Raw genomic sequence first — 27,376 nt, 5'->3', positions numbered from 1 at the left:
GAGACCTAGTCTTAACATTTAGGAACCTTCACGAATCTCTCTTATTCTTAAATCTAGGAATAAGAGTAAAATTAGCTCATTCTTAGATTTTTGACAGGCTTAAGACTAAATATTTACTCTGAGCAGCTTTATACATACAGCCCCAGGGTTCACAATGCCTTTAAGAACCATTTTTTTTTAAGTTTGGTTGTTTAATTTTCTATATGAATCACTGTACTGAAGTTATCTAGAAGACTGAAGTAACAATAGCGTGGGTTACAAAAATTCCAACATTCAAAATATAAAATGTTATCTAAAATTTAATGTAGGCACAAGCACCACTAAAAATAATCTGACAAGCTGGTCAAATGTGTCCAGTTGTAAGGGCAGCTGATGAGCCTATAACCACAATTAGCAAGTACAATCAACACATACGTTTCATAGATTAACATATTTAGAAAATAAAGAGAATATGCTTCTTATGTAAATATGACAACAAAAAGATGACTATGAAACATGCAAGAGGAGGATTTTAAAAAAAAAGTTCCTTTTTTTGTTATTGGGTAAAAAATATTGTTGGTTTCCTTTTGGATTATGTTAATAAATATTATTGTATTCTAAAGAACTCCTCGTCTCCTCACTCCCTTGCTCCAGCATATCATGACACCCAAAGGTATCACACTTGGAATATCAGCATTAAAAGTAATTTGCAGAAGTAATTATTCATGACTGCAAGGCTGCTTTTTATTTCATAACATGTTATAGAGAGGAAAGGACTGTGCCAGATAACATGATGAAACTGTGTGACTGAATATATTAAATTCAAAAATTGAAGATGTAATAAATTATTTATAATTGGGCCATTTTAAAAGTATTTGACCGTCCCTTAAATTGTCATAACACATTACAAAAATTCATTAAATAACCTATCCTTTTTAAATATTTAATGTGTTAAATTATCCCCTGTCCCCTTTCACCTGGTACACCACTTTCTAAAATGTATTGTTATTAGATATGCTCATAGCTTTTGAGCTTTTGTACCCTTTTTGTCTGAGTGTAGGGTGTGATCTTTAAGTGAGAGAGGCAGAAATAGAAAACAGTCACTGTCACACTGTCAAACTGATTTTTAATCATTTTTGCATATAGAGTAAATGACATTGTTCTATTGTGTTTCTGTTGTGTTGTAGCTTTTTTCTGCTGCGTTGTTGCTTTTTAAATGTTGTCGTACTGTTTATTTTATGCTGTAATGGAACAACACAACAGAAAACTCTCTTATAACACACTTTTCAAACTCTCATTCATTAGTTTTTAAATTTGTCTACCAACAGTGTCCATTCTGTCCAACTTGCAATTTTATTCATCAAATAAACATCACACTCATTGGTGTGTGACAAGCCTTCATGAAGTGAGCGGAACTTCCTCTCAAAAACAGTCAGGTGAGGTGCAGCACAACGCCCAACAAGACACTTGAAAAAAATGTCGCGTTCCGTGGAAGTAGTTGCCTTAACGTATTTGCAGGATGCAGACTAGTCTCAATATTATGTTTGAGCTGTTAAAGAAGATGGTTTACACATTTATTTGTTTTTTATGGGTTTTAGGTAAGTTTTTAATTTTTAATGGCTTCAGTTCTTCTAGTCTAGTCTTCAGTAAGCGTGATTCTCCACAAAACCCTTCAGTATCAGAAAGATCATTAGAGCAGAAATGTTCACTGTTGTGTTCAGTGGTGAATGTGAGTCACGTGACTCTCTCCTGGTACAAAGGAAACAGTTTATTGTCCAACATCAGTGTGTCTGATCTCAACATCAGTCTCTCTTTACCTCTGGAGATTGAGTGTCTGGATGATTCCTACAGCTGTGTTGTTGCTTATTCGTTCACCAACCAAACTAAACATCTCAACAACACTGAACTTTGTCAAACATGTTCAGGTATGTCAGTCTTATAGTTTATTCACCAGACTATGCCTGCTGATGGTGTTGTGCTGGTTTATTTCATGATAATATGAATGATTCATAAAAGTAACTGATCTCACTGTCACGTTTTTTTTTTTTTTTTCTGTGCTGTCTCTGCAACTTTTACTGTTATAATCCATATTATATATCTATAAATAATAAAAAACATGATCAAATGTAAAAAAATGTTTTAATACAGGATATAAACACTTTTATACAATTATCCAATCATATTTACCCTAATTAGATCAGCTATTATTTCATCTTGATGATTGAAGTCTGGAGGGATTAATGTACAGTAATGATTGATTTTGCTTTAATTATTACAGATGGTCCACATGTGTCTATCAAACTTCTGACAATCGGTACTGTATTTCTGCTGCTGTTGCTCCTCTCAGTTTTAGCTGTGTCAGTGTTTTGTCACAGCAGGATCTGCAAAGAAGCAGCACATGAAAGCAAGTATCACCTATGTAACCGATAACAAATAATTGTTTTAAGCAGTAGTATTCCAAAATGCTATAATAATGTAGTCATGAAGTAATGCAGTGTTTAAATCAGCCTTTTAAAAAGCATTAAATGCATTTGTTCTTGTTTAAACATGACTCAAGATCTTGACTCACCCTCAGGATAGTTTTAAGTGCCTGGCTTCAGTTCAGTTCTTCTGTGTCTCTTCGCATTTTTTGTCAGTGCATACTTTTCTCAATTTGTAGTTTTAGTATTATTTTGTGAATTTGCTACTCTGATTTTTGTGCTGCAAGCATATGTATTATCAGCACTGATTTTCATTCATTTCCTGATGTGTGTCTCTTTTCCTGCAGGCTGCTAACGGACAGAGGCAGTATTCAGTTGATTTGATGACCATTTAGATCGCATTACCATACACAGTAGAGCTTGTTGAGCAAAAAACAAAAAATAATCTCAAAGTTAAAATGTACAAGCACTGGCTGAACAAGTACTTTATGAAGGAATTTGATCTTTAATAAGAAAGAAAGACCAGAAGCCTAGAGTATTCACACCAGACAAGTTTGTAACAGGCTCTGTTTTCTCATCTCAACCTTGTCTGTAGCTGCTTCATACCGCACATAGTTTAATCATGTCTAGACTTGAATTTAGCTGGCTTGTGTTTAGTATTTTTTTTTTACAGCCATCCACATGATTGCTAACCTAGTTCATGATAAAGATCGAGTCATGAATAAAAAAGAACAAAAACAGATCACATGAAGGAAGGAAGAAAAAGAACCAGCCAAGAGTCCAGCGGCATGCACAAGTCAGCCTCTGCTGGTAGATAATCGCAGTTGCACCTGCGTGACAAACAGCATCTTTCTGTATTGAAAACCTTAAAACTGAAATTTCTTTGTATTCCGAAGAAGACAATTGAACAACCTGACTTAACATCACTATGCTAAAGTTAATATAATTAAAACAGGCCATTTTTAGTTATTGTTGCCAACCAGAACAATCAGTTAAAGACCGTAATCTCAGATTGTTTTGATTATTTGGTGCAAACTGTATGAATTTACACAACTTTAAACATTGTTACATAATAACTGCACTACAAATAAATATTATTTAGAAAGAAGTGAAAGATTTAGCTAATCCAAGTAGCGTACTTGAGTGTCATATTGCAGTGTCACAGTTTGCTCTAATGAAGAATGCTTTGAATGAAGAATGTTGACAATGTAATGTAAATGCTAACAATGTAATGCAATTAAAATAACGTTATGTGAAAGTTTTCACTGCTGCTCGTTTCTGAAGCTAGTCTTTATAATGCAGTATTTGGACGCAAGATGGCGCTCGTTGTTTTTGTTAGCAGTAGTATTCAGCATTTCTGGTGAAGCAGATCTGATGTTTTTTTTTTGTTGTTGTTGTGGTGCAGTTTAAATGGCTGTAGGTTTGTGTTTGCCAAAAAAATAAACAGACTAAAACACTATCTGTGTTGATTCATATTTGTTTTTTATGCTATAATAATGCCGCATAGATTAATTTTTTTAATCTAGATTAATCTAGATTAAATCTTGGAATTAATCTAGATTAATCTAGATTAAAATGGCTAATTTGAATTCTGCTGAAGGCATTCAGAATATGTGTGCTACCCAAATAATGACTAAAAGTAAGTCTTTGAGAATGGATCATAAAGCTCATAAAGCTGTTCTATGATAATTTGTTGATGAAAATAAATTATGTTCAATAAGATGTACTGTTTACTAACTAACTAACAATGAAATTATTTTTTCTACCTATTAGATTGTGTTTTTTTAACGTCAACACCTACCCAACCCTAAATTTAGCCCTTACTGTAATAAAAAAAAGTTACACCAGTTTTATTGTTGTACAGTGTGATATGTCCAGATACATCATATTTTATTTATTTATTTAAATATTTTTTTTTCAAAATCAGACACTTTTTTTTCCAGTCATGTGATTAGATTCTGTTTCTCTGCTAACATGACACTGTGGTTAATGGTCTTTTGGTTTTACAGGATGTGGTCTGTAAACGAGATAAAGCAATAAGTAAAAGCTTAAGACATTTTTTAAATCATATATTCAGTATTTTAAAAAGGGAAATGAAACCTCTGAAACCAAAAGTCAGAAAATGTATAAAGCCATATACTCTTCCACAAACCAGTTGAGGAACCAGCGTCTGTTATCAGTCTGTGCTCTTCATACACTTTGACAACCTAGCACCTCAGTTTGAGAGTTGCAGTGAGATCTGTGGTCTTTTTTTTTTTTTAAGACCAGTAATACTTTATGGGGTCTGGACATCTTGTTGTGTATTTGTGAGCAGTGTGTTCAAACATTTACAACTCATTAAGTAGAATTTATGTGTTTGTTGGAAAAAGCATTTGCAATTAGATTATTCTTGAATCTTTGTAGTTCATCGTTTTTGGACACATTTAAAAGAATATGAGGTCAAACCCTGCTGTTTTCTGTCTCTGTGTGTTCGTCACAAACTGTAAGTAATTTAATTTCCCTTTGTTTTGTTTTTTTCAGTTTATGATTCATATTTAGTAAAAACAGACTTGACATTTACATTTTTTTGGCTTGCTCACCTAAGATAATTGTGCCATGATGAGTTAAATTCATTCCTCACATGTGGACTGAACTACTTTTTTGGGAAAAAATCTCTTTCAGGTGTGTTTGTTGCTGTGACAGATGAAATGAAGTCAGTGTCAGTGACTGAGGGAGATTCTGTCACTCTATACACTGATGTTAAAGTGCAGAAAGATGATCAGATACTGTGGACATTTGGACCTCAAAACATTCGAATAGCTGAAATCATTAAAAGGGACCAAATAAGCTTTATTTTTGTGAGTAATGATGGGAGATTCAGAGACAAACTACAGTTGAATAATCAAACTGGATCTCTGACCATCAGAAACATCAGATCTGAACACACTGGACTTTATAAACTGACCGTCATCATCAGTGGAAAAACCTCATTGAAGAGCTTCAGTGTTACTGCCTATGGTGAGTAAACTGTACTGTGACTAATGCTATAATTGTTCATTTTCAGTACTAGTTTGAACTCAATATGCTGTAAATGCTAATTCAAATGGCTTAAACTAAAGCTGAAATGACATACCAAATGTCGAAATAAATCAAATAGCTGCTGAAATGATCATTCATTAGAGTTGATGTACAAGCATTCATTTCTTTTTCAGTCTTGCATTTAAAATGTTTCTTTTTGATTAGCATTTCAAGAAAACATCTGCATTATGTTATTTTAGTTATTGTTAGTTGATGATAATAATTAGGTGATACTTGTTCTTTCCAGTGCCTTTACCAATTCCTGTCATCACCAGTAATTCTTCACAATGTTCATCATTATCGGGATCATTCGTGTCCAAATGTTCACTGCTGTGTTCAGTGTTGAATGCAAGTCATGTGACTCTGTCCTGGTACAAAGGAAACAGTTTATTGTCCAGCTTAAGTGCATCTGATCTCAGCATCAGTCTCTCTCTACCTCTGGAGGTGGATTATCAGGATAAAAACCCCTACAGCTGTGTGATCAACAATCCCATCAGAAACCAGAGCCAACATCTGGACATCAGTGGACTTTGCTGGCCATGTTCAGGTATGTCAGCAGTAATATTGTTTCAACATTTTATTTCTAAATATTCTTTTCATATTGTGTCTGAATGAAGCCAGACTAAATTGATGATCTTTATTGCAGAAACAGACGCAGGTTCATATTTCTCGCCATTTTCAACCATTTTTGTGCTGCTGTTGCTGCTCATTTTTGCATGTCTGTTTTACTGTTGCTACAGGAAATGTAACCAAGAAAAAGCAGAGGGCAAGTATTAATACAATTGACATGACAAAAAATGTCTCTTTATATGCAAAATAGAAATATGCTTTATGTAATTAATGTGAAATTGCAGAATCAGCACCAGATGACATACTTAACATTTACATATGTTTATGTTTGTAGATGAAAAAAGCCTGTCAGAATACACACAGATCATCTACCGTCTGCAGATCTGACACAGATCACTGATCATCACTGAGTACACACCAGGACTGATTTCATTTCACAGTCATGATGAGTATTTACTTCATTTACATCTGCCTTCAACTACTGGACTACTGGAAACACAAATTTGTGCTAAAACAGCGTCATGGAAACACAAAATCATATTGTTAAATTACGTTTTATGATGTTTTAAATGGGCATTTAAAGTAAGCATTCTGTATTTTTCTGACTTTTTATGATTAATCTGTTTTATTTCAATCACTTATTGTGTAAAAACATTTAAAAAGATTTATGATTATATTGTGTGTGTGATGCAGCACGTTCATGAGATGTTTAGGAGTCAAACCTTCTGTTATTGAGGTCAGCAAATGTTTATGAGCTGAATGCATGTGGTTTAATGTGCTGGGAGGATCTTCAGCTATAATGCACACAATGCTAGATGATGTGTTTGTCTTCATGTTCATGAGAGTGTGAGATGTGCAGTTTTTTTTTCTTACAACCACAAATAAATATTTTGGAAACCTGCTAGACATTGAAATGAGAGTTTTCAGATGAAGAGCAGTCCAGAATGATGTGATTGTCAATGCAATTTAAGAAGAAGATAAAGAATGTATAAAATCGCATCTAGAGATCACAGGCTGAGCTGAAAAGCGAATGTAGACCACTAAACTAGTTCACATGTAGCAGTCTACATTTAGAAAGTAGCTGCACTTTTGTTCAGGAAGTTGCTCTTCTGTGTCTGAAGTGATTCTCATTTGGGTTTCCAGCAAGATGTCCTCTTATCTTTGTGCTCTGGTCTTGTTTGTTATTTGTGGTAAGTAACAATTAAAATATTTTTATTTTAAATCAGTAAATGTGGAGCATTCAGTTAAACATTAGTGCATTTCCACAAAATGTGTAAAAAACGTTTTACCTTTTAGAAGTGCATGATTAAGCTCCAGAAATTAGATCATTTTGTCTCTGTCTGATAATGATATATTTTTTTATTTGTTCAAAGATGTGTTTGGTGATGCAGATATAATGAAGTCAGTATCAGTGACTGAGGGAGATTCTGTCACTCTAAACACTGATGTTACTGAACTGCAGAGAACTGATCAGATACTGTGGATGTTTGGATCTCAAGAGACTCGTATAGCTGAAATTCATAAGCAGATCATTGATATGTACGACAGTACTGTGACATTTGGAGACAGACTAAAGATGGACAGTCAAACTGGATCTCTGACCATCAGAAACATCAGAACTGAACACTGAACACAGAACTGGAGTTTACAAACTAACCATCATCAGCAAAACCGCCTCCTACAAGAGATACAATGTTACTGTTTATTGTAAGTTAAATATCACTTTCATTTGTTTGCCTGTTTGTTTGTTTTGGTATAGTGGAATTGATTTGTAATGATGATTTGTAAATTATCCAAAAATCGTGTATACCACTGACCGACATGTAAAGAGTGTAACTGCCTACCTCCTACTGTAAATGTAATTTATCCTCTCCATTTTCCAGCTCCTCTGCCTGTTCCTGTCCTTAGCAGTAATTCTTCAAAATGTTCTTCATCATCATCATCACGATCATCAGTGTCTAAATGTTCACTTCTGTGTTCAGTGTTGAATGTGAGTCATGTGACTCTCTCCTGGTACAAAGGAAACAGTTTATTGTCCAGCATCAGTGTGTCTGATCTCAGCATCAGTCTCTCTCTACCTCTGGAGGTGGAATATCAGGATAAAAACTACAGCTGTGTGATCAACAATCCCATCAGCAACCAGACCAAACATCTGGACATCAGTCAACTCTGTCAGACATGTGAAGGTATGTCTAACATTTTATCATAAAGTCCAAATTGTGCTTTAATTACCATAAACATGCTATATATTTCTAGTTTGATGTATTGAGTTTATCATAAAGTTGTCTCATTATTTCAGGCTCTCTGTCAGTATCCTTTCTTCCGTTTGTGCTGATTTCTCTATCAGCTGTGATTCTGCTGATTTGTGCTTTGATGTTTCATCTGTGCAACAAAAACTATTCAGGACTAGAGGGTCAGTCTGTTCTTCATCTCATCTAGCACAATGATTTATCAATGACAAACCACATTAAATCTACTTGTTTTCATGTTTATAGATGGGAAAAGCACTTCAGAATACACACAAGTCATCTACAGTCTTCAGATGAAAAATCTGCCACAGGTCAATGCTTTTACATGCAATACAATAGATTTTAGTTTGCATTAGTGATTTCTGAGTTTGTTTATCCACTTCCTCTCAACTCATTTTTAGAGAGAGAATGAGAGTAGGCCTATTGGGAATTTGTTTACTCATTTTCTATTGACATTTTTCTCTTAAGGATGTGAACAGATAACTGACGGCTGTGACATATAAGCACACAACACACTGACGATCGAGAGAGCTGAAAAGATGCAGCAGTTTTTTTTGTCATAATTATGAATATCAGTAAAATTACACTAAAGTTGATAATACAAACGATTACAAAAATTCAGAAAAATGCTACACATGTACACAGTTATATTAGTTTCAAACTAGCACAGTGCCACCCAGTGGACAACAAAGTTGATAAATGCCTGCTACATACAAACGCAAACAACCTTTGTATGTTTTTTTTTTTTTTGGTCCTTATGTTTTTCATCTCAGTGTTATTGAGATCTGTCAGCCATGCTAAGCTATACATCAGACACATTTTCAACCTATTTTCTTTCTAAATGTGCTGTTCAGAGCAGGCCAGGCCTGTAACTGTTGTTAAATATGCTCAACTTCTCCATGTGTGTAGATCAGAAAAGCATGTCAGAATACACACAGATCATCTTCAGATGAGGGATCAGCCATTGGTCACTTACTATGCGTCCAGGAAAATATATTTCAGTATACTTTTATGATTTTCTTGTTGAACTACTTCCTATCATCTTAAACAAAGAGTCACATTTTTTATGTGTGTTGCTATGTGCTTTTTAAAGAGATAGTTCACCAAAAAAATGAAATTTCTGTCATTAATTACTCACCCTTCGTTCATCTTAGGAACACAAATTAAGATATTTGTGATCAAATCCGAGAGCTTTCTGACTCTGCATAGACAGCAATGCAACTACCAGGTTCAAGGCACAGAAACATAAGGACATTTGTGACATCTGTGGTTCAACCTGGTTCAATCTGTGGTTTGTGCACAAAGAAAACAAAAATAACGACTTTATTCAACAATTCTTCTCATCTGCGTCACCGTAGGGTGCAATACGAAGAGTATCACAAGTATGAAAGAAATATACATTTCTACTACAACAATGTCACAGACATGTGAGTGTGTTCAGATTAAATCAATAAACCTTTGGCTTTTCATCTGGGTGTTATATGATGTTTCTTTTTAAGTAGAGGATTATTCACAATATTTTGATGTATTGTGTAAAATATTTCATTTCAAAAGTCATTTGTTATCAGTGTTGGGGGTAACGCATTACAAGTAACGTGAGTAATGTAATCAGATCCCTTTTTCAAGTAACTAATAAAGTAACGCAACTCAGAATATGACGCAAACCTGCAATAATTATGTTAATGCAAATATCTTTTATGTATTTAATCCCATTCTATTAACTAGTGTCTTTGCGACCTTTAATGAGCCAATGCAACCATACTAATAAACAGAAATTACTAAATAAAACTAACATTTATTGCTAAAGAGTGTTGAACTTTCTTCTTCTGCAGTCTACTTTACAGACATGAATTTATTTTTCCTTCGACCTGAGGGTTTTGGTGTGAAATGCTTTGCGTTTGCCAAAAACAGAACGTTTTAAATTAAAAACAAACACTGCCCAGATTTAAAAAGTAATGCAAAAGTAACGTAACACGTTACTTACATAATTAGTTACGTTTTAGGGAGTAACTATATTGTAATGAATTGCTTTTAAAAATAACTTTCCCCAACACTGTTCGTTCTTACATTGTGAGTGTAACCAGCACATGTTCATGTTTTCTTGTCAAATCTTGTGTTAATGCGGTCAGTAAATGCATCTGAGCTCAATGCGTGTGGTTTGAAGTGCTGAGAGGATGTTCAGATAATGCACACAATGATAGACGGTGTGTGTTCTTGAGAGTGTGAGGGGGGCAGTTTCTTCTTATAACCACAAATAAATTTCCAGAGAACCTGTAAGACTCAAACCTGTTAGATGAGAGTTCCCAGATACAGAATAATGTTGTCTCATCTGTGCACACTGTTTATCCTTTGTGGTAAGTAACTTTTCAGTATATTATTTAATGACCTTTATGTCAAGCTCCAGAAAATGGTTTTAAAATAACATTAACAGAATGAAGATTTAGAGCAGTGTATAATAAATATTTTATAGATCTGTTCATCATATTAAGTCTCAGTCTGAGAAAAAAAAAAGTTTTTATTTGGTCTACAGGTGTGTTTGGGGATGCAGATGAAATTGAGTCAGTATCAGTGATGGAAGGAGATTCTGTCACTCTAAACACTGATGGTGAAGTAAAGAGTAAAGATATGCTATTGTGGATATTTGGACCTCAAGAGACTTGCATCGCTGAAATATATAACCAGAACATCTTTATGTATGACAGTTATAAGACGTTTGGAGACAGTCTGCAGGTGGACCATCAAACTGGGTCTCTGACCATCAGAAACATAAGAACTGAAAACGCTGGACTTTATAAACTACTGACCATCAGAAAGATCATCAGAGGAAACTCATACAAGAGGTTCAGTGTCACTGTCTATGGTGAGTTAAGTAGTATGTGAGAAACCTGTCGGTTTGTGCTATTTTCTTTTAGTCAGAACCATTAATTTTTTGATTTTTATCTATTTTCCAGCTCATCTGCCTGTTCCTGTCATCACTACAGACTCTTCATCAGGTCAAAATTGTTCCCTGCTGTGTTCAGTGGTGAATGTGAGCCATGTGAGTCTCTCCTGGTACAAAGGAAACAGTTTATTGTCCAGCATCAGTGTGTCTGATCTCAGCATCAGTCTCTCTCTACCTCTGGAGGTGGAATATCAGGATAAAAACACCTACAGTTGTGTCCTAAACAATCCCATCAGAAACCAGACCAAACGTCTAGACATCAGCAAACGCTGTCACACATATTCAGGTGCGTCAGTGGTAAATTTAGCGCTCTTTACAGACCTGAAAGAGTTCAAATTCGCACTAATGTTTCCGTGTTCTTCTGTTTCGTTTCTCAGACTCTGTTCATTGTTGTGGTTCTACTGAAGCTGTGATCCGATTGGTCGTCTCTGCTCTGGTGGGCGTGGCTGCTGTTGCTGCCGCGATTTATGATTTAAGATTTGGAGAAGTTCAATAAGACAGAACACAAAGAGACACCAGAGGGCGTTGTTTTCAGCATTTGTAGTCTATTACACGTCTGTAATTTGACACCAAGGTGCATACAACCTTTCAACTGGTTTGGGTTAATTTTCGGTTGTGTTTGGTTTTTGAATTTCTGTTGTGATTAGCAACCATGTGGGTCACAACAGTATTTTTTTCTTCTTCATTTGCAACAGGCCTATTTAAAATAGGATGTTATGTAAAAGTCAGTAGCCCATAAGAAATAGAAAAAAAAAACTTGAGAAGAGAAACAAGAAATAACTGATTACTGTGATGCAACTGAATGTTTCTGCATGCATCTCTCTGAAACCAAATTTAAGCGCAAATAAAAACAAACCTTTGAGTGTGATTTCCATATTTGTGACCCTGGACCACAAAACCAGTCATAAGGGTCATTTTTTTGAAATTGAGATTTATACATAATCTGAAATCTGAATAAATGAACCTTCCATTGAAGCATGTTTGTTAGGACAATATTTGGCCGAGATACAACTGTTTAAATATCTGGAATCTGAGGGTGCAGGAAATCTAAATGTTGAAAAGATTTGCCTGTAAACTTGTCCAAATGAAGTTCTTAGCAATGCATATTACTAATCAAAAATTAAGTTTTGATACATTTATGGTAGTAAATTTACAAAATATATTCATGGAACATGATCTTTACTTAATATCTTAAAGATTTTGGGCATACAAGAAAAATCGATCATTTTGACCCATACAGTGTATTTTTGGCTATTGCTACAAATATACCTATGCTAATGGATACACGTGTAATTGCTGTGTTGAGGCTCCATCTATTTACTATTTGTGAGACGTACATGTAATATGATCAAATCGGCCCCTGCTGGTAGAAAACCAGAACTACAGAGAGGCTGCTCACTGCAGATTCAACGGGTGGAGAAGTTCTTGTAAGGATGTTATTGTGTAAACTAAAGCAGTACACTAATGTAACTTAATATAAATCATAAATATGTATAAAATGTTATATGAAAGTGTGCGAGTTATCAGATTGTGTAATGAAGTAAATGTATGCATATAATCAATTCAAGCACTTTTTACAGTAAATGATTAGGTTCTGATGATATTTACACAAGGTCTTATTTTGTACATTTTTATATGCACAGATGGTTTATGTATTTGATGGGAAATAAATAAAGTCTTATTCTGAATTGTTCTATCTGTATGGATTATGATACTATATTTGTGAGATGGGTGAGAGCTGTAGATAAACTCAAAAACCAATTGAAAAAAAGCTCATGTGCAAAGCTTTATATTAAAGTACATACTATTTTATGAAAAAAGAAACCTCTGAAATCAAAAGTCAGAAAAGTACCATTATATCTCACTTTCAAAGGAAACTGCGTTTCTCTTCGTGCACTATGGCACAGTAGCAGCTCAGGATGAGCGTTTCAATAAAGTTTGCCTTTTTGCTCGTTATTTAGGTCAGTGTGGCTTTGTGGTGTCTGGGCTCAATCTTTGTCATCTGTTGTTTTTGTACATACTTTACATGTTCAAGATTCAATAACATTTTAGCTTGGCAGTTTGAGAAAGCAATTCACAGTTGGATTATTTCTTGAATTTCTGACGTTCTCACTTCAGGAGTTTGACATTTTCAGACACATTTGGAGGAATATGATATCAAACGTTGCATTTGTCTGTCTGTGTGTGTTTGTCACAAAATGTAAGTTGATTTTTATTTAATTTCAACTAAATTGATGTACCTGATAAACCAACATGTGTATATGAAAACTGGACTAATAAACTTACTACATCAACCAAAATGAAATGCAAGCCCATTTTGAATTCATTTATAATTTGGGAAAGCAGTTAACAACTTAAGTGATTTCAGTACACCGCTAGTGTTAATGTCAGTAATGTATAGACACTAAAAAATTATGTCATTTTATCTATAAACAACAACAAATCTGAAATGATAATCTATTATTTGTTGTTGACTTTTTTCCAGGTGGGTTTGATGTGTACACAGCTGAAACAGAGATATCAGCGATGGAGGGAGATTCTGTCTCTCTAAACACTGATGTTACTGAAATGCAGAGAGATGATCACATACTGTGGACATTCAGACTTCACAATTCAGAGACTCGTATAGCTGAAATCTATAAATGGATCATCTATGTTTATGATAGTGGTGAGAATGAGAGATTCCGAGACAGACTACAGATAAATAAGCAGACAGGATCTCTGACCATCACAAACATCAACAAATCACACTCTGGACTTTATAAAGTACAGAGGATCAATGAAGATGCCGAACACAAGAGCTTCAGTATTGCTGTCTATGGTGAGAAAACTCAGTAGATCTATTACTGTTATTGTGCTGTATGCAAACTGTTGAATGGTGATAGTGTCAGGAATTGGTTTATTGACAGTTTAAAAAAAAAGAAAGAAAAATGTATACAATTTTTTACATAACGAGCTGCTGCATCAATGCAGAAAAACATATTAGCGTTCTAATTGAGCAGTACACATCATCTGGATGAAGTTGCATAGAACCTTTTCTCTGTTACAGGAAAATTCCAGGATTTATATTTAATTCCACTTTCAAGAATGTGTGTGCTGCTGCTGCTGCTGCTCATTTCTGCATGTGTTTTACTGTTGCTGCAAAAAAATCAGAGGGTATTACAACAACTGACATGACAAACATGATTTTAAACACAAAAATTCGATTTATTATAGTTGTAATGTGAAAACTGTTTATTACTATCTAAAATATCAATGTAGCAGAATCAGCAGCGGATGTTAAATATACTCAACATCTGCATGTGTTTGTGTTTGTAGATGAGAAAAGCCTGTCAGGATACACAAAGATCCTCTACCGTCTGCAGATCTGACAGATCACTGATCATCACCCCATAATACACCACAACCCATCAGGACTGATTTATGTTTAATATGATTTCATTTCACAGTCATGATGATTCTTCATGTTTGTCTGCTTTCAAAGATAAAACTCAACTGAACTGCAACATGAAGTATTGTAAATCATTCATCATTCACATACTCATTTTCTTTGATCAAATGTATTAATAACTAACCAAAAGAGTCAAAGAATGCTTATCATGCAATTTAACACGTTTAAAGACTAATAGAAAAAATTCAACAGCCCTTTGGGCTTGGCCCCTAATTGTTATTATATAGTGTGTGTGTATATATATATATATATATATATATACACACACACTATATAATAACAATTAGGGGCCAAGCCCAAAGGGCTGTAGCCCCTATTGAATCTGTATGTTTTCTTATTATTTTCATCCAATGGGAGTCTATGGCAGCCCTATAAAGGGAACATAGGAAATTGGTGAAATTTGGCACACTTGTAGTGATGGCCATGAATAGTGATCTGACCAACTTTGGGGTCTCTAGTGCCATCTCTATGGCGCCACCACTAGTTCAAAAATTTAACATTAAACTGGTAATAACTCCTGAACTCCTAATTCTAGAAAAAAGAAAAAAAAACTTAGTACACCTGATCCATGTTTTACTAACAGTACAGAAAACATTTTGAAAAGTATAGTATTCTGCTTTTTGCTACTCCTCCTTGAAAATGTATCCAATTCCCAAAATTGGCTTAGATGATCTTTGGACTGAGCTGCACAGAAATGACTGAACACATTTTTTTTATTTTTTTCATCTTTGTTCAAAGTAGGTTGACCCAAAATTGGTTCAGAGGCTATATCTTGGCCAAACTTTGATCAACTGAAATGAAACTTGGTACTCTTCATCAAAACCATGCTCTGAGGGTCCATGCCAAAGTTGGGAACAGTGCCACCTATGGGTCGTGAGATACAAAAAAATAGTACATTTTTGTTTATAACTTTTGAAAGAGTTTGTCAGAAAATTATGTTCTTGGTGTCTGTGAACTCCTTGGTTCATGCTGATAATATCAATCTTGCCAGGATTGGCTGAACCATATGTCCACCATTTTGAAATGTGACATAGTTTGCAATATATTTTGAACCTTTTGACATATCTACACAAACATTGGTAGGGATCATCGACAGCATGTCCCAGAGGTACCTGAGAAGTTTAAACGCAGAGCCACCTAGTGCTCATGCTAATTGGTTAGCATGGTAAACGCTAGCCATTCGTTCTAATGTGGCTCTTCAGTTATGAGGTTAACCATAAACTACTTTGGTATTAAGCTACCTTAGCATGCTAATCTGCCTATAATGCTAAGTCATGCTTTTGTTTGCTCTTTCTCACTCCTAAAATTCTCTTCTGTAGCCTTTTTGAATGTGATCAATCCTTCTGAACCAGTGTTTTATGTGCATTCAATTTGAGCAGTTTTTGTTCTTCCTCCTCTGCACTGCGCTACAGCCCTTCAGGGGCTTGGCGCCGCAATCGCTGCTTGCAGCTATATTAAACTTATTTTTGTTTATTTGATAATAATAAAAGCAGAAATGTGCCCACTTATTACGTACTAAAACAGCATAGACGCACAAGGGTGTTTAAAATGAAAATTAATAAACATGGATTTCTCTTATGGATGTGTATTGATGTTTATTTAAAGTTAGTTCAATATTAGTCTGTTTAAATTCAATCACTTGAAATCAATTTGTCCTCATATTGCAAGTGTGAACCAGCACATGCTGATGTTTTGGAGTCAGATCTAATGTTATTAAGGTCAGTAACCCCCGGTTTCACAGACAAGACTTAAGACTAGTCCTAGACTAAAATATAAGCCCGAGCTGTTTCAACTAAGAAACTTGCACTGGCTGATCTTAAAATATATTAGTGATTTTGTTTTGTCTCAAGATGCACACCAGTAAAGTTTTTTTTTTTTTTTTTTTTTCTTCTAAGCACGTTTATAAAAATTACTGAAATGTCCTAATTGAACTATTTGGCCTAATCCTGGCTTAGTCTAAGCCCTGTCTGTGAAACCGAGCCTAAATGTGGCTGTAGTTTAATCCGCTGCAAAGATCTTCAGGTAATGCATACAATGTTAGACGATGTGTGTTTGTGTGTGTTCATGTTCATCAAAGTGTGAAATGTGCAGTTTATCCTTACAATCACAAATTAACCTTCTGAAAGCCGGTTAGATTCAGAAATACCTGTAATTGAGCGTTTTCTGATGAAGAGCAATATAGAATGAAATTGTGATAAATTAATTGTTTGTTCAATGTTTAAGAGATGCACTGAGAGGAAAATAAATAATATATTGAACTTAGATCATTAAACTTGAACAAAGACCACTAAAACCAGTTTACTTTTCATTTATCAGTGTAGCTTTTGGAAAGTAGCTGCATATTATTAATCTGCAGTGCACACTTAAAGATTCAGTTTTAGTGTGACGCTCGACTTGTCATGACTAAATTCAAGATGGCGGCGACCGGATTTTTTCTTGCAGTTACTGTCTGTATAAATCGTCTTGTAAATAAACTACCGGTGCTTTTTCTGAGTTCTCAATGTCTCGTTTTAAATGTCAGGGCCCTTGGAAGTCTACCAATGAAGTGTGGAGCTACTTTGTGCCTGGTAAATGGCATAAAACAGTGATTTTTTTTACATGGCTACTTCGATGCCCTTTTGACTCTCATTGACAACCTGTTGCGAGCATCGGCTAACTAACCCCAGATTTCGGACTGCAGTGGACAGGACGAGATGAGATTAGATATGCAAGGTACGTTCAAACTCGGTATCATGATTCAATACACTTTGGGTCAATATCACACCGGACTTCTCCTTTAAAAGTGATGCCATAGATTAACCATTTTTGGTTCCACAAAGAACTGTTCAGTCAAAGGTTCGTTAAAGGAAGATCTCTTTCTTACCTTTTTAAAATCTAAGGAAAACTTCTTTCACCACAAAGAACCTTTTGTTAAAAAGAAAGGTTCTTCACATGTTACAGGTTCTTCATGAAACCATTCAGACAAAACAATAAAACACACCAGGGCGCAGTGTTTTTTTTTTTTTATTCCACAACAGCAGGATACACAGCAGAACCAACTTCATTAGGTTTGTTTTGAGTTTGAAGATTTCAAAAGAAGAATTCATTGAATCCTTTCAAGAGTAAAATAAAAATCACATTAAGAACTAACTACGCTGGTTATTGTACTTTTTCCCAATGAAAGCTCTCAAGAGCTCTTTACACCAAACTCATCAGTTGTAGCATGGATCAACATCTGGCTTAGATTTTCTTCTAAAAGGCCAACAAGTGTCCGAAATCATTTAAAATAAAATTATTTGATATTACAATTTGTTCCTTGATTTCATGTCATCAATGAAAATAAAATATGTAGCAGAAAGCCTGACAAGAGTTTCACAGGATGTGGTTTGTAAGTGCGAGATGAGGGAAATGCAGTCACATTACATAAAAAATAATGTTTTCATTCTCTTAAAGGGATAGTTCACCCTAAAATAAACATTCTGTCATATTTACTCATCCTAAAGGCGTTATAAACATCTCTAACATTCTTTCTTCAAAAGAAGCCAAAATAAGATTATTGACAAATGTCTCAGCGTTTTTGTTTACTTGTTTGTAATTTTGTTGATACAGTAAAAGTCAGTGAGGTCCACTGTTGTTATGACTTGACAAGAAATTAAAACTCTAAGTTAATGTAAATCATGTAATTTTTTTATACACTGAGATCAGAGTAACCAAATGAAAATGAAGAGGTTCTTCATGCACTGTGACATATTTTCCGATTCAGTTTCTGAGTCAAAGTGGAATGTTCTGTGGTCTTTGAAGGCTATTGGCTAAAGGCTGTTGATTATATGTGGTGAGTGCTGTGAGCATGTATGCAATGGGTTATGTATGTATGGGTTGGTGGCTTTGAGTAAAGAGCAGCTCCTCTCCTTACCCAGGAAATCATAGTAAACAACCTTACTGCAAACTAATGTTGCAAGCAAAAATACAGCAATGTTAACAATCTTGAGGTAAATTCATTTTTCAGGTTAGAATCAATCGTTCATTTATACATTATTAACTAAAATTCCCTTATTTATTCAAGCAAAACATGCTCAAAGTATTCTTTATTATTAGATGTTCAGATGTACAACATTACAGCACCTCACAGGAAGATACTGAAAAGCTGCTCAACAAAACAGGAAATGATTGCAAACACAATGCTCCTTATCTTCTCTCTGCATACAGAATGATTTTCAATTGCTTGTAAATCAGGTATAATAATGTAAAACAGTTTCTTGGGTCTGACCATTTTTAAAGAGTTTCTCACATATGAGAGATAGGAAATGGTGAAAACTAACTAATTAAATAGTAATGTTAGAAAGGTGTATTTTTATGTTTGCTGAAGAAATTCCCACTTTTCACACATTAGTTTAGGTTTGTCTGCTATCAGTGTCCATCAGCGGACCTGCATTCATTAAATTCAGATTTTTTTTTTTCATTGAACATGACTCACAAGCCTTCAGTTAAAATAAACTTTATGAATACAGTCAGGTGAGGTGAAGCACTCCAACAACATTTATTTGTTTTTGCTTGTGGTTTTTAATGTGGTAAATTCTAAATTTTTAATATCGTCAGTTTACGTAGTCTTGTATTCATAGCCTAATTAAACACTCTTTTGATAAGTCAGTTAATTCATGATCTGACATCATACCAGGTTTAAAAACATACATCATCTATTCAAGTATCTAATGCATTAGAGTCAAGTATTAGATCTGTTTTTAACAAAATTCCAACACAATCTTTTTTCAATTGTTATTTGGTTTCTACATAGAAAGCTAGCTACTTGAATAAGACCTCTGAGTTATATACAGAGTCTATTTGCTTGTCTTGTGTTAACAAACCTTAAAATAGATAGAAGTGGAGTGAGCAGTAGCTCATTAACATTTAAAGAGGCATAACAATTCATCTGAGCCTGATTTGCATAACCGATTCAGCTGTTTTTGACTACGTTGAAAGGTTCGTTAGACATTATGTAAATGTCGTGGCAATGCTGGCAACCCTTGGAATAAACCGTTTTCTTAAGTGGTATTCTTTTATTAATATTCTTGTTTTGGTGTACTTTAATACACAGCAGATATGTCTCCCCCCACACTGCACACAGTGTACACAGATGGTCCAGATATGCATTTACCTGGCGTAATGCTTATTCTACCAACCTCAAATAGTTCCAAAAGTGTTTAAAGGCTAATATGACGATATAAAAGTGAGCTGAGGAAAAGGAACCCTTTAAGGTCAGGGGAGAAGGAGACTGTTCAAACCTGCCCATGATGATTTTAATGAAACACTGGAAAAGTTATTACATTTCCGATAAATCCGTTTAATTGGTGTTACTTTCATGTTTGGTTACTTTTCTTTTTTCTTGTTTGATTCCATGGTTATCAATTACATTGGGCACTCGTTTAGTTCTTCTTTGTATATAATATCAAGCCTCTATTCTTTTTACGCACAAGATTTGGTTAAAAAAATTGGGGTGGGGGGCATTAATCAGCCTACATACTGATGAAAAGTTTTTCTGTTATCATAGTTTATAGTTAATAGATAGTGGGCGGATGTTGCCTTGTTTATTGATCATTAAAGTCATTTAAACAAAAGCTTAACTTAACTCAACATTTGACAATGGTTGATTTTTCTTGGTTTTACAGGATGTGGTTTTGTAAGTAGGAGATGGGGGAAATGAAAGCAGTTACACACAGAAGTAGTATTTACGTTTTTATCGGGATTGTTCACCATAAAATAGAAATTTCTGTCAACATTTACTCAATACGCTATGGCGTTTTTTTCCTGAAAGAGGATCAGTGTTGTTTTGCACGCCCATTTACTTTCTTTATATGGACAAAGTAGCCTACTCACACATTGCATGCAGGTAAAATACTCGATCCTTCCCTCAAAGACTGTTCAACCTTTAAAAATGCAAGAACCTGCGCGTTTTTCACTCCGCTCCACTGCACATCATATCCTGTTTTCGCAAGGAAAACAAGATCGGTTTGCTGCGTTCATTCAGCTCCATGTATTCCGTTCTGTTTACACACCTGGCATATAACGCTAACGCTACCACAGCAAGCGCAGCTGCTTCACGGACAGATTACCGTTAAATGTTAAGACTTTTTTTTAAAACGTTTACTTCGCGGGAAACAACCATATTTTCTATAGCTCTAAATTATTAAAATTGTCACAATTTCCGGAGATGACACCAAATTAGAGAAAGATGTAACAAAACATTCGAGGCTTTACTAACATTTGGGGCTTCATAAGCTCTGTAGCCCTGCCCAACCCTTGCGCCGTCCCTCTATCTCAGTCGAGTACTTTAGGCAAATTTTTTTTTTCTTTAGATCAGTGGGGGTTTGCTCAAAGTACTAGCCTTGGCACGACGCAGACCCCACAAAACGAATGCATAATGTTGCGTTTTATGCTTCGAAAGTGTTTGAGCTGTTAAAGAAGATGTTTTACACATCTATCTATTTTGGTTTATGGCTTTTTGGTGGTAAGTTATGCATTTTCAGTATATTTGTTTTAAGTTCTTGTAGTCTTGCATGATCATGTAGTTTTTATTATTGTTATAATTTTTTTTTTTGACCGTTAAAACATTTTTTTAAAATTTGACTTTAGTCAAATACTATAAAATAGAACTCCTTAACAGTAAACGTATGTTTGAGATCTTATTTCATATGCATGTCAGAATGAGGCTTTACACTGTTGCTATATCTTTAGAACTTATGCATTTAGCATTCTTATGTTTAATGAATTATATTGTAGTTTTATTATGCATTTTTTTGTTTTTTGTTTTTTGTTTTTCAAATAAACTTTGAAGGATATCTGAGATGAGAATTTTGTTGTGGTTTTGTTCCAGGTGTGTTTAGTGTTGATAAAGAAGAAGAAACAAAGACAGTATCAGTGATGGAAGGAGATTCTGTCACTTTAAACTCTGATATTACTGAAATACTGACAGATGATCTGATACTGTGGACATTTAAATATCAAAATTTAGAGACTCGTTTAGCTGAAATCTATAAAAAGACCAAATCTGTATTTGATATTAAAGAAAATAATGTGAGATTCAGAGACAGGCTACAGATGGATGAGCAGACAGGATCTCTAACTATCACAAATGTCAACAAATTTCACTCTGGACTATATAAATTACAGATCCACAGTGGAGAGGTCAAACACAAAAGCTTTAGTATTGCTGTCTACGGTGAGTAAATAATAAATTCATTATTGTGGTGCTTGTGGACAATTGAAAGCTATGAGGAATTAGCCTATAGTGTAAGAAGAATGTTTTTATTGTCCAATGCCTCTTAGAATTGGCATTGCTACTTTTAGTGAAACAACTGATGATCTCTACAGGCATTTTTATGGCTCATCTTGATTATTATTATGTTGGCTTGGAGAAGCCAACATATTGTTATGCTATTTAAACTTATTATTATTATTATTATTATTATGTTGGCTTGGAGAAGCCAACATATTGTTATGCTATTTAAACTTATTATTATTATGTTGGCTTGGAGAAGCCAACATATTGTTATGCTATTTAAACTTATTATTATGTTGGCTTGGAGAGCCAACATACTGTTATGCTATTTAAACTTATTATTATGTTGGCTTGGAGAGCCAACATACTGTTATGCTATTTAAACTTATTATTATGTTGGCTTGGAGAAGCCAACATATTGTTATGCTATTTAAACTTATTATTATGTTGGCTTGGAGAGCCAACATACTGTTATGCTATTTAAACTTATTATTATTATTATTATTCTTATGACCTACAGAAATTTCTGACAGCTACTCCTCCGAGGCCTTTGAAGCCACAAGGCCCAAACTTGGCAGAGACCTGGGCCCTTGTCCCGAAAGAGTTGCTATATCTATTTGGACTGATCAGATGTACAGTTGATTTATTATTAATTTTTGAATATGACACATTTCCCAATGAATTACATGGGCTGAGAAAAAATGCGCCCTCTAACAGTAATACCTCTCGACTGAAGAGGCGGGACTCAAACTTCTTACTTACAGTCACTCTGAAATCCGTGGAAATACAAATAAATATCGCCTTAAAAATGTCATTATTACAGCGATTTAACTCTAAATACCCATTAGAACATATCAACAGCTAAATTCAGTGGTTTGTGAGTAGTTCTTGTAAAAGAAAAGCTCGCACCCTTCAGCGCTTATACAAGCCGTCAGCACTAGGCTACTCTCTCTCTACATGTGCTCACAAACAACATAAATTGCACGAATTAGAACGCCTTTAAAATAAATATATTTCAGCGATTTATTTGTAAATACCCATTAGAACACATCAACAAATCAGCCTTTTGTGATCTGTTTTATTTCAAAGTTAAAGCACTGTCTTCAGCAAATGTGTTATACAGACGAGCTTTCACGGGCCGGAGCTAACTTACCCGACTGAGAATTATGACTGCACGTCTTTTAAAAGCATTTACATAAAAACACTCCAGCGATCCAACACAATAAATATACAAGAATATTTTAAAGAACAACATTAGCTGCAAATGAGCTTTTCAATACGTTTCACTAACGACCATGTTACCGAGCTGTGACTTACTTTCACTTTGAACTCGGTGGAAAATGCATATAAATAATGCCTTTAAAATTACAATATTCCAGCCATTTAATTGTAAATACCCATTAGAACACATCAAGACCTGAATTCAGCTGTTTGAGCGAATTTATTGAAAACCCTAAGCAATTCCTTCACCGTGTACAGATTGCTTTCAACGAGTATACATGGAGACGAACGACATAATTTGCACGAATTAGAACGCCTTTAAAATTACAATATTGCAGCGATTTAATTCAGTCCACCCATTAGAAAATATCAACAGCTAAATGCAGTTGTTTGTGAGCATTTTGTTTTTTCATACAGAGAGCGCTGCATTCAGCAGTGTAGACATGAGCTCCGAGATGTCCGACTGAGAATTATACATGACTGCACGTCTTTTAAAGGCATTTAAATAAAAACACTCCAGCGATTCAACACAATAAATATAGAAGAATATTTTAAAGACCTGCATTGGGTGCAAATGACGTTTTTCATAGGCTTAACTAACTAACATGAGATGCACGGCTGCATTTATGTGTCTGTTAACAAAGACATCATTTGCACGTCTTCTAAAGGTATTTTAATACAAACACTCCAGCGATCCAACACAATAATAGTTCAGTCATATAATAAAAAGTTTAAATGCTTGCTTATTTCTGCTTTTCGGCTCAACCGCACGGCAACGCGACGCGGCTTTGAAGCAGGCGCTCATCACTTATTCCAGTATGGCAAGCCGTTTTAACCTAAAATACAATTATTAATCCACTATGGTGTTCTGGGCTGGCCCTTTTGCCCGAAGGCTGCCCAATTTGGCTCTCCAAGCCAACATTTAAAGTTTGTCATCGAACTTTAGCTTCTAGTTATTATTAAACTTCTTCTGAGACTAAAATTCTATACGCTACTCCTCCTAGAGCTTTAAGGCTACAAGCCCCAAACTCGGCGGAGCCCTGGGCCCTGGTCACCAAAGTGTTGCTATATCTTTTTGGAATGATCAGACTTACAGTTGATTTAATATTAATTTTTTTACATGAAAAATTTCTATGGGATTTCAATGGGCTGAGAAAAAATGCGCCATCTAAAGGCGCAATACCTCTCCACTGAAGAGGCGGGACTCAAACCTCTTGCTTACAGTCACTCTGAAATCGGTGGAAATACAAATAAATACCGCCTTAAAAATTCAAATATTACAGCGATTTAACTCTAAATACCCATTAGAACATATCAACAGCTAAATTCAGTGGTTTGTGAGTAGTTCTTGTAAAAGAAAAGCTCGCACCCTTCAGCGCTTGTACAAGCCGTCAGCACTAGGCTTCTCTCTCTCTCGACATGTGCTCACAAACAACATAAATTGCACGAATTAGAACGCCTTTAAAATAAATATATTTCAGCGATTTGTTTGTAAATACCCATTAGAACACATCAACAAATCAGCCTTTTGTGATCTGTTTTATTTCAAAGTTAAAGCACTGTCTTCAGCAAATGTGTTATACAGACGAGCTTTCACGGCTCGGAGCTAACTTACCCGACTGAGAATTATGACTGCACGTCTTTTAAAAGCATTTAAATAAAAACACTCCAGCGATCCAACACAATAAATATACAAGAATATTTTAAAGAACTACCTTAGCTGCAAATGAGCTTTTCAGTTTCACAAACGAACATGTTACCGAGCTGAGACTTACTTTCACTTTGATTTCGGTGGAAAATGCATATAAATAACGCCTTTAAAATTACAATATTCCAGCCATTTAATTGTAAATACCCATTAGAACACATCAAGACCTGAATTCAGCTGTTTGAGCGAATTTATTGAAAACCCTAAGCAATTCCTTCACCGTGTACAGATTGCTTTCAACGAGTATACATGGAGACGAACGACATAATTTGCACGAATTAGAACGCCTTTAAAATTACAATATTGCAGCGATTTAATTCAGTCCACCCATTAGAAAATATCAACAGCTAAATGCAGTTGTTTGTGAGCATTTTGTTTTTTCATACAGAGAGCGCTGCATTCAGCAGTGTGTTAGACATGAGCTCCGAGATGTCCGACTGAGAATTATACATGACTGCACGTCTTTTAAAGGCATTTAAATAAAAACACTCCAGCGATTCAACACAATAAATATAGAAGAATATTTTAAAGACCTGCATTGGGTGCAAATGACGTTTTTCATAGGCTTAACTAACTAACATGAGATGCACGGCTGCATTTATGTGTCTGTTAACAAAGACATCATTTGCACGTCTTTTAAAGGTATTTTAATACAAACACTCCAGCGATCCAACACAATAATAGTTCAGTCATATAATAAAAAGTTTAAATGCTTGCTTATTTCTGCTTTTCGGCTCAACCGCACGGCAACACGACGCGGCTTTGAAGCAGGCGCTCATCACTTATTCCAGTATGGCAAGCCGTTTTAACCTAAAATACAATTATTAATCCACTATGGTGTTCTGGGCTGGCCCTTTTGCCCGAAGGCTGCCCAATTTGGCTCTCCAAGCCAACATTTAAAGTTTGTCATCGAACTTTAGCTTCTAGTTATTATTATTATATTTTATTATTCTTATGACCTACAGAAATTTCTGACAGCTACTCCTCCGAGGCCTTTGAAGCCACAAGGCCCAAACTTGGCAGAGACCTGGGCCCTTGTCCCGAAAGAGTTGCTATATCTATTTGGACTGATCAGATGTACAGTTGATTTATTATTAATTTTTGAATATGACAAATTTCCCAATGAATTACATGGGCTGAGAAAAAATGCGCCCTCTAACAGTAATACCTCTCGACTGAAGAGGCGGGACTCAAACCTCTTACTTACAGTCAGTCACTCTGAAATCCGTGGAAATACAAATAAATATCGCCTTAAAAATGTCATTATTACAGCGATTTAACTCTAAATACCCATTAGAACATATCAACAGCTAAATTCAGTGGTTTGTGAGTAACGTTAGTTCTTGTAAAAGAAAAGCTCGCACCCTTCAGCGCTTATACAAGCCGTCAGCACTAGGCTACTCTCTCTCTACATGTGCTCGCAAACAACATAAATTGCACGAATTAGAACGCCTTTAAAATAAATATATTTCAGCGATTTGTTTGTAAATACCCATTAGAACACATCAACAAATCAGCCTTTTGTGATCTGTTTTATTTCAAAGTTAAAGCACTGTCTTCAGCAAATGTGTTATAGGCTACAGACAAGCTTTCACGGATCGGAGCTAACTTACCCGACTGAGAATTAAACATGACTGCACGTCTTTTAAAAGCATTTAAATAAAAACACTCCAGCGATCCAACACAATAAATATACAAGAATATTTTAAAGAACTACATTAGCTGCAAATGAGCTGTTCAATAGGTTTCACTAACGTTACCGAGCTGTGACTTACTTTCACTTTGATTTCGGTGGAAAATGCATATAAATAACGCCTTTAAAATTACAATACTCCAGCCATTTAATTGTAAATACCCATTAGAACACATCAAGACCTGAATTCAGCTGTTTGAGCGAATTTATTGAAACCCCTAAGCATTTCCTTCACCTCGTACAGATTGCTTTCAAAGAGTTTACATGGAGACGAACGACATAATTTGCACGAATTAGAACGCCTTTAAAATTACAATATTGCAGCGATTTAATTCATTCCACCCATTAGAAAATATCAACAGCTAAATGCAGTTGTTTGTGAGCATTTTGTTTTCATACAGAGATCGCTGCGTACAGCAGTGTGTTAGACATGAGCTCCGAGATGTCCGACTGAGAATTATACATGACTGCACGTCTTTTATAGGCATTTAAATAAAAACACTCCAGCGATTCAACACAATAAATATAGAAGAATATTTTAAAGACCTACATTGGGTGCAAATGACATTTTTCATAGGCTTAAGTAACTAACATGAGATGCACGGCTGCATTTATGTGTCTGTTAACAAAGACATCATTTGCACGTCTTTTAAAGGTATTTTAATACAAACACTCCAGCGATTCAACACAATAATAGTACAGTCATATAATAAAAAGGTTAAATGCTTGCTTATTTCTGCTTTTCGGCTCAACCGCACGGCAACGCGACGCGGCTTTGAAGCAGGCGCTCATCACATATTCCAGTATGGCAAGCCGTTTTAACCTAAAATACACA

The 27,376-nt window shown here is 35.1% G+C and overlaps 4 protein-coding genes across 4 annotated transcripts in view; all 4 read left to right on the top strand.

Annotated features, from left to right (window-relative positions):
* Positions 1 to 2,754, top strand: part of LOC141338024 (SLAM family member 6-like) — a 384,898-nt gene extending 382,144 nt beyond the window's left edge. The window contains exons 4-6 of the mRNA XM_073843597.1: positions 1,656 to 1,904; positions 2,258 to 2,398; positions 2,747 to 2,754. Of these exons, the coding sequence (XP_073699698.1) occupies positions 1,656 to 1,904; positions 2,258 to 2,398; positions 2,747 to 2,754 (398 nt within the window). The remainder of the gene's footprint in view (positions 1 to 1,655; positions 1,905 to 2,257; positions 2,399 to 2,746) is intronic.
* Positions 2,755 to 3,145: 391 nt separating this feature from the next.
* LOC141338023 (CD48 antigen-like) lies at positions 3,146 to 8,465 on the top strand. Its single transcript, XM_073843596.1, has 4 exons — positions 3,146 to 3,209; positions 5,061 to 5,396; positions 7,910 to 8,212; positions 8,326 to 8,465. Exons 1-4 carry the CDS (start codon positions 3,146 to 3,148, stop codon positions 8,463 to 8,465), a joined length of 843 nt encoding a protein of 280 aa, XP_073699697.1.
* Positions 8,466 to 10,810: 2,345 nt separating this feature from the next.
* Positions 10,811 to 11,712, top strand: LOC141338022 (CD48 antigen-like). Its single transcript, XM_073843594.1, has 3 exons — positions 10,811 to 11,135; positions 11,227 to 11,502; positions 11,594 to 11,712. The coding sequence occupies exons 1-3, from the start codon at positions 10,847 to 10,849 to the stop codon at positions 11,710 to 11,712; spliced, it is 684 nt and encodes a 227-aa protein (XP_073699695.1). The 5' UTR covers positions 10,811 to 10,846.
* Positions 11,713 to 17,360: 5,648 nt separating this feature from the next.
* The window catches only part of LOC141338021 (uncharacterized), a 45,756-nt gene continuing 35,740 nt past the window's right edge, over positions 17,361 to 27,376 (top strand). Inside the window, exons 1-2 of the mRNA XM_073843593.1 lie at positions 17,361 to 17,379; positions 21,515 to 21,859. Of these exons, the coding sequence (XP_073699694.1) occupies positions 17,361 to 17,379; positions 21,515 to 21,859 (364 nt within the window). The remainder of the gene's footprint in view (positions 17,380 to 21,514; positions 21,860 to 27,376) is intronic.

This window comes from Garra rufa, chromosome 7 (genome assembly GCF_049309525.1).
Source record: "Garra rufa chromosome 7, GarRuf1.0, whole genome shotgun sequence".
Lineage (NCBI taxonomy): Eukaryota > Metazoa > Chordata > Actinopteri > Cypriniformes > Cyprinidae > Garra > Garra rufa.
This window is presented reverse-complemented; position numbering and strand designations above follow the sequence as displayed.

Bases quoted from the DNA above. Each gene is read 5' to 3' on its own strand.
- LOC141338023 (XM_073843596.1), top strand. From the start codon at position 3,146: ATGAAGGAAGGAAGAAAAAGAACCAGCCAAGAGTCCAGCGGCATGCAC. The intron at 5,397-7,909 runs GTGAGTAAACTG...TCCATTTTCCAG, and splicing joins CTTCAGTGTTACTGCCTATG to CTCCTCTGCCTGTTCCTGTC. The intron at 8,213-8,325 runs GTATGTCTAACA...TCATTATTTCAG, and splicing joins ACTCTGTCAGACATGTGAAG to GCTCTCTGTCAGTATCCTTT.
- LOC141338022 (XM_073843594.1), top strand. From the start codon at position 10,847: ATGGAAGGAGATTCTGTCACTCTAAACACTGATGGTGAAGTAAAGAGT. The intron at 11,136-11,226 runs GTGAGTTAAGTA...TCTATTTTCCAG, and splicing joins GTTCAGTGTCACTGTCTATG to CTCATCTGCCTGTTCCTGTC. The intron at 11,503-11,593 runs GTGCGTCAGTGG...TTCGTTTCTCAG, and splicing joins ACGCTGTCACACATATTCAG to ACTCTGTTCATTGTTGTGGT.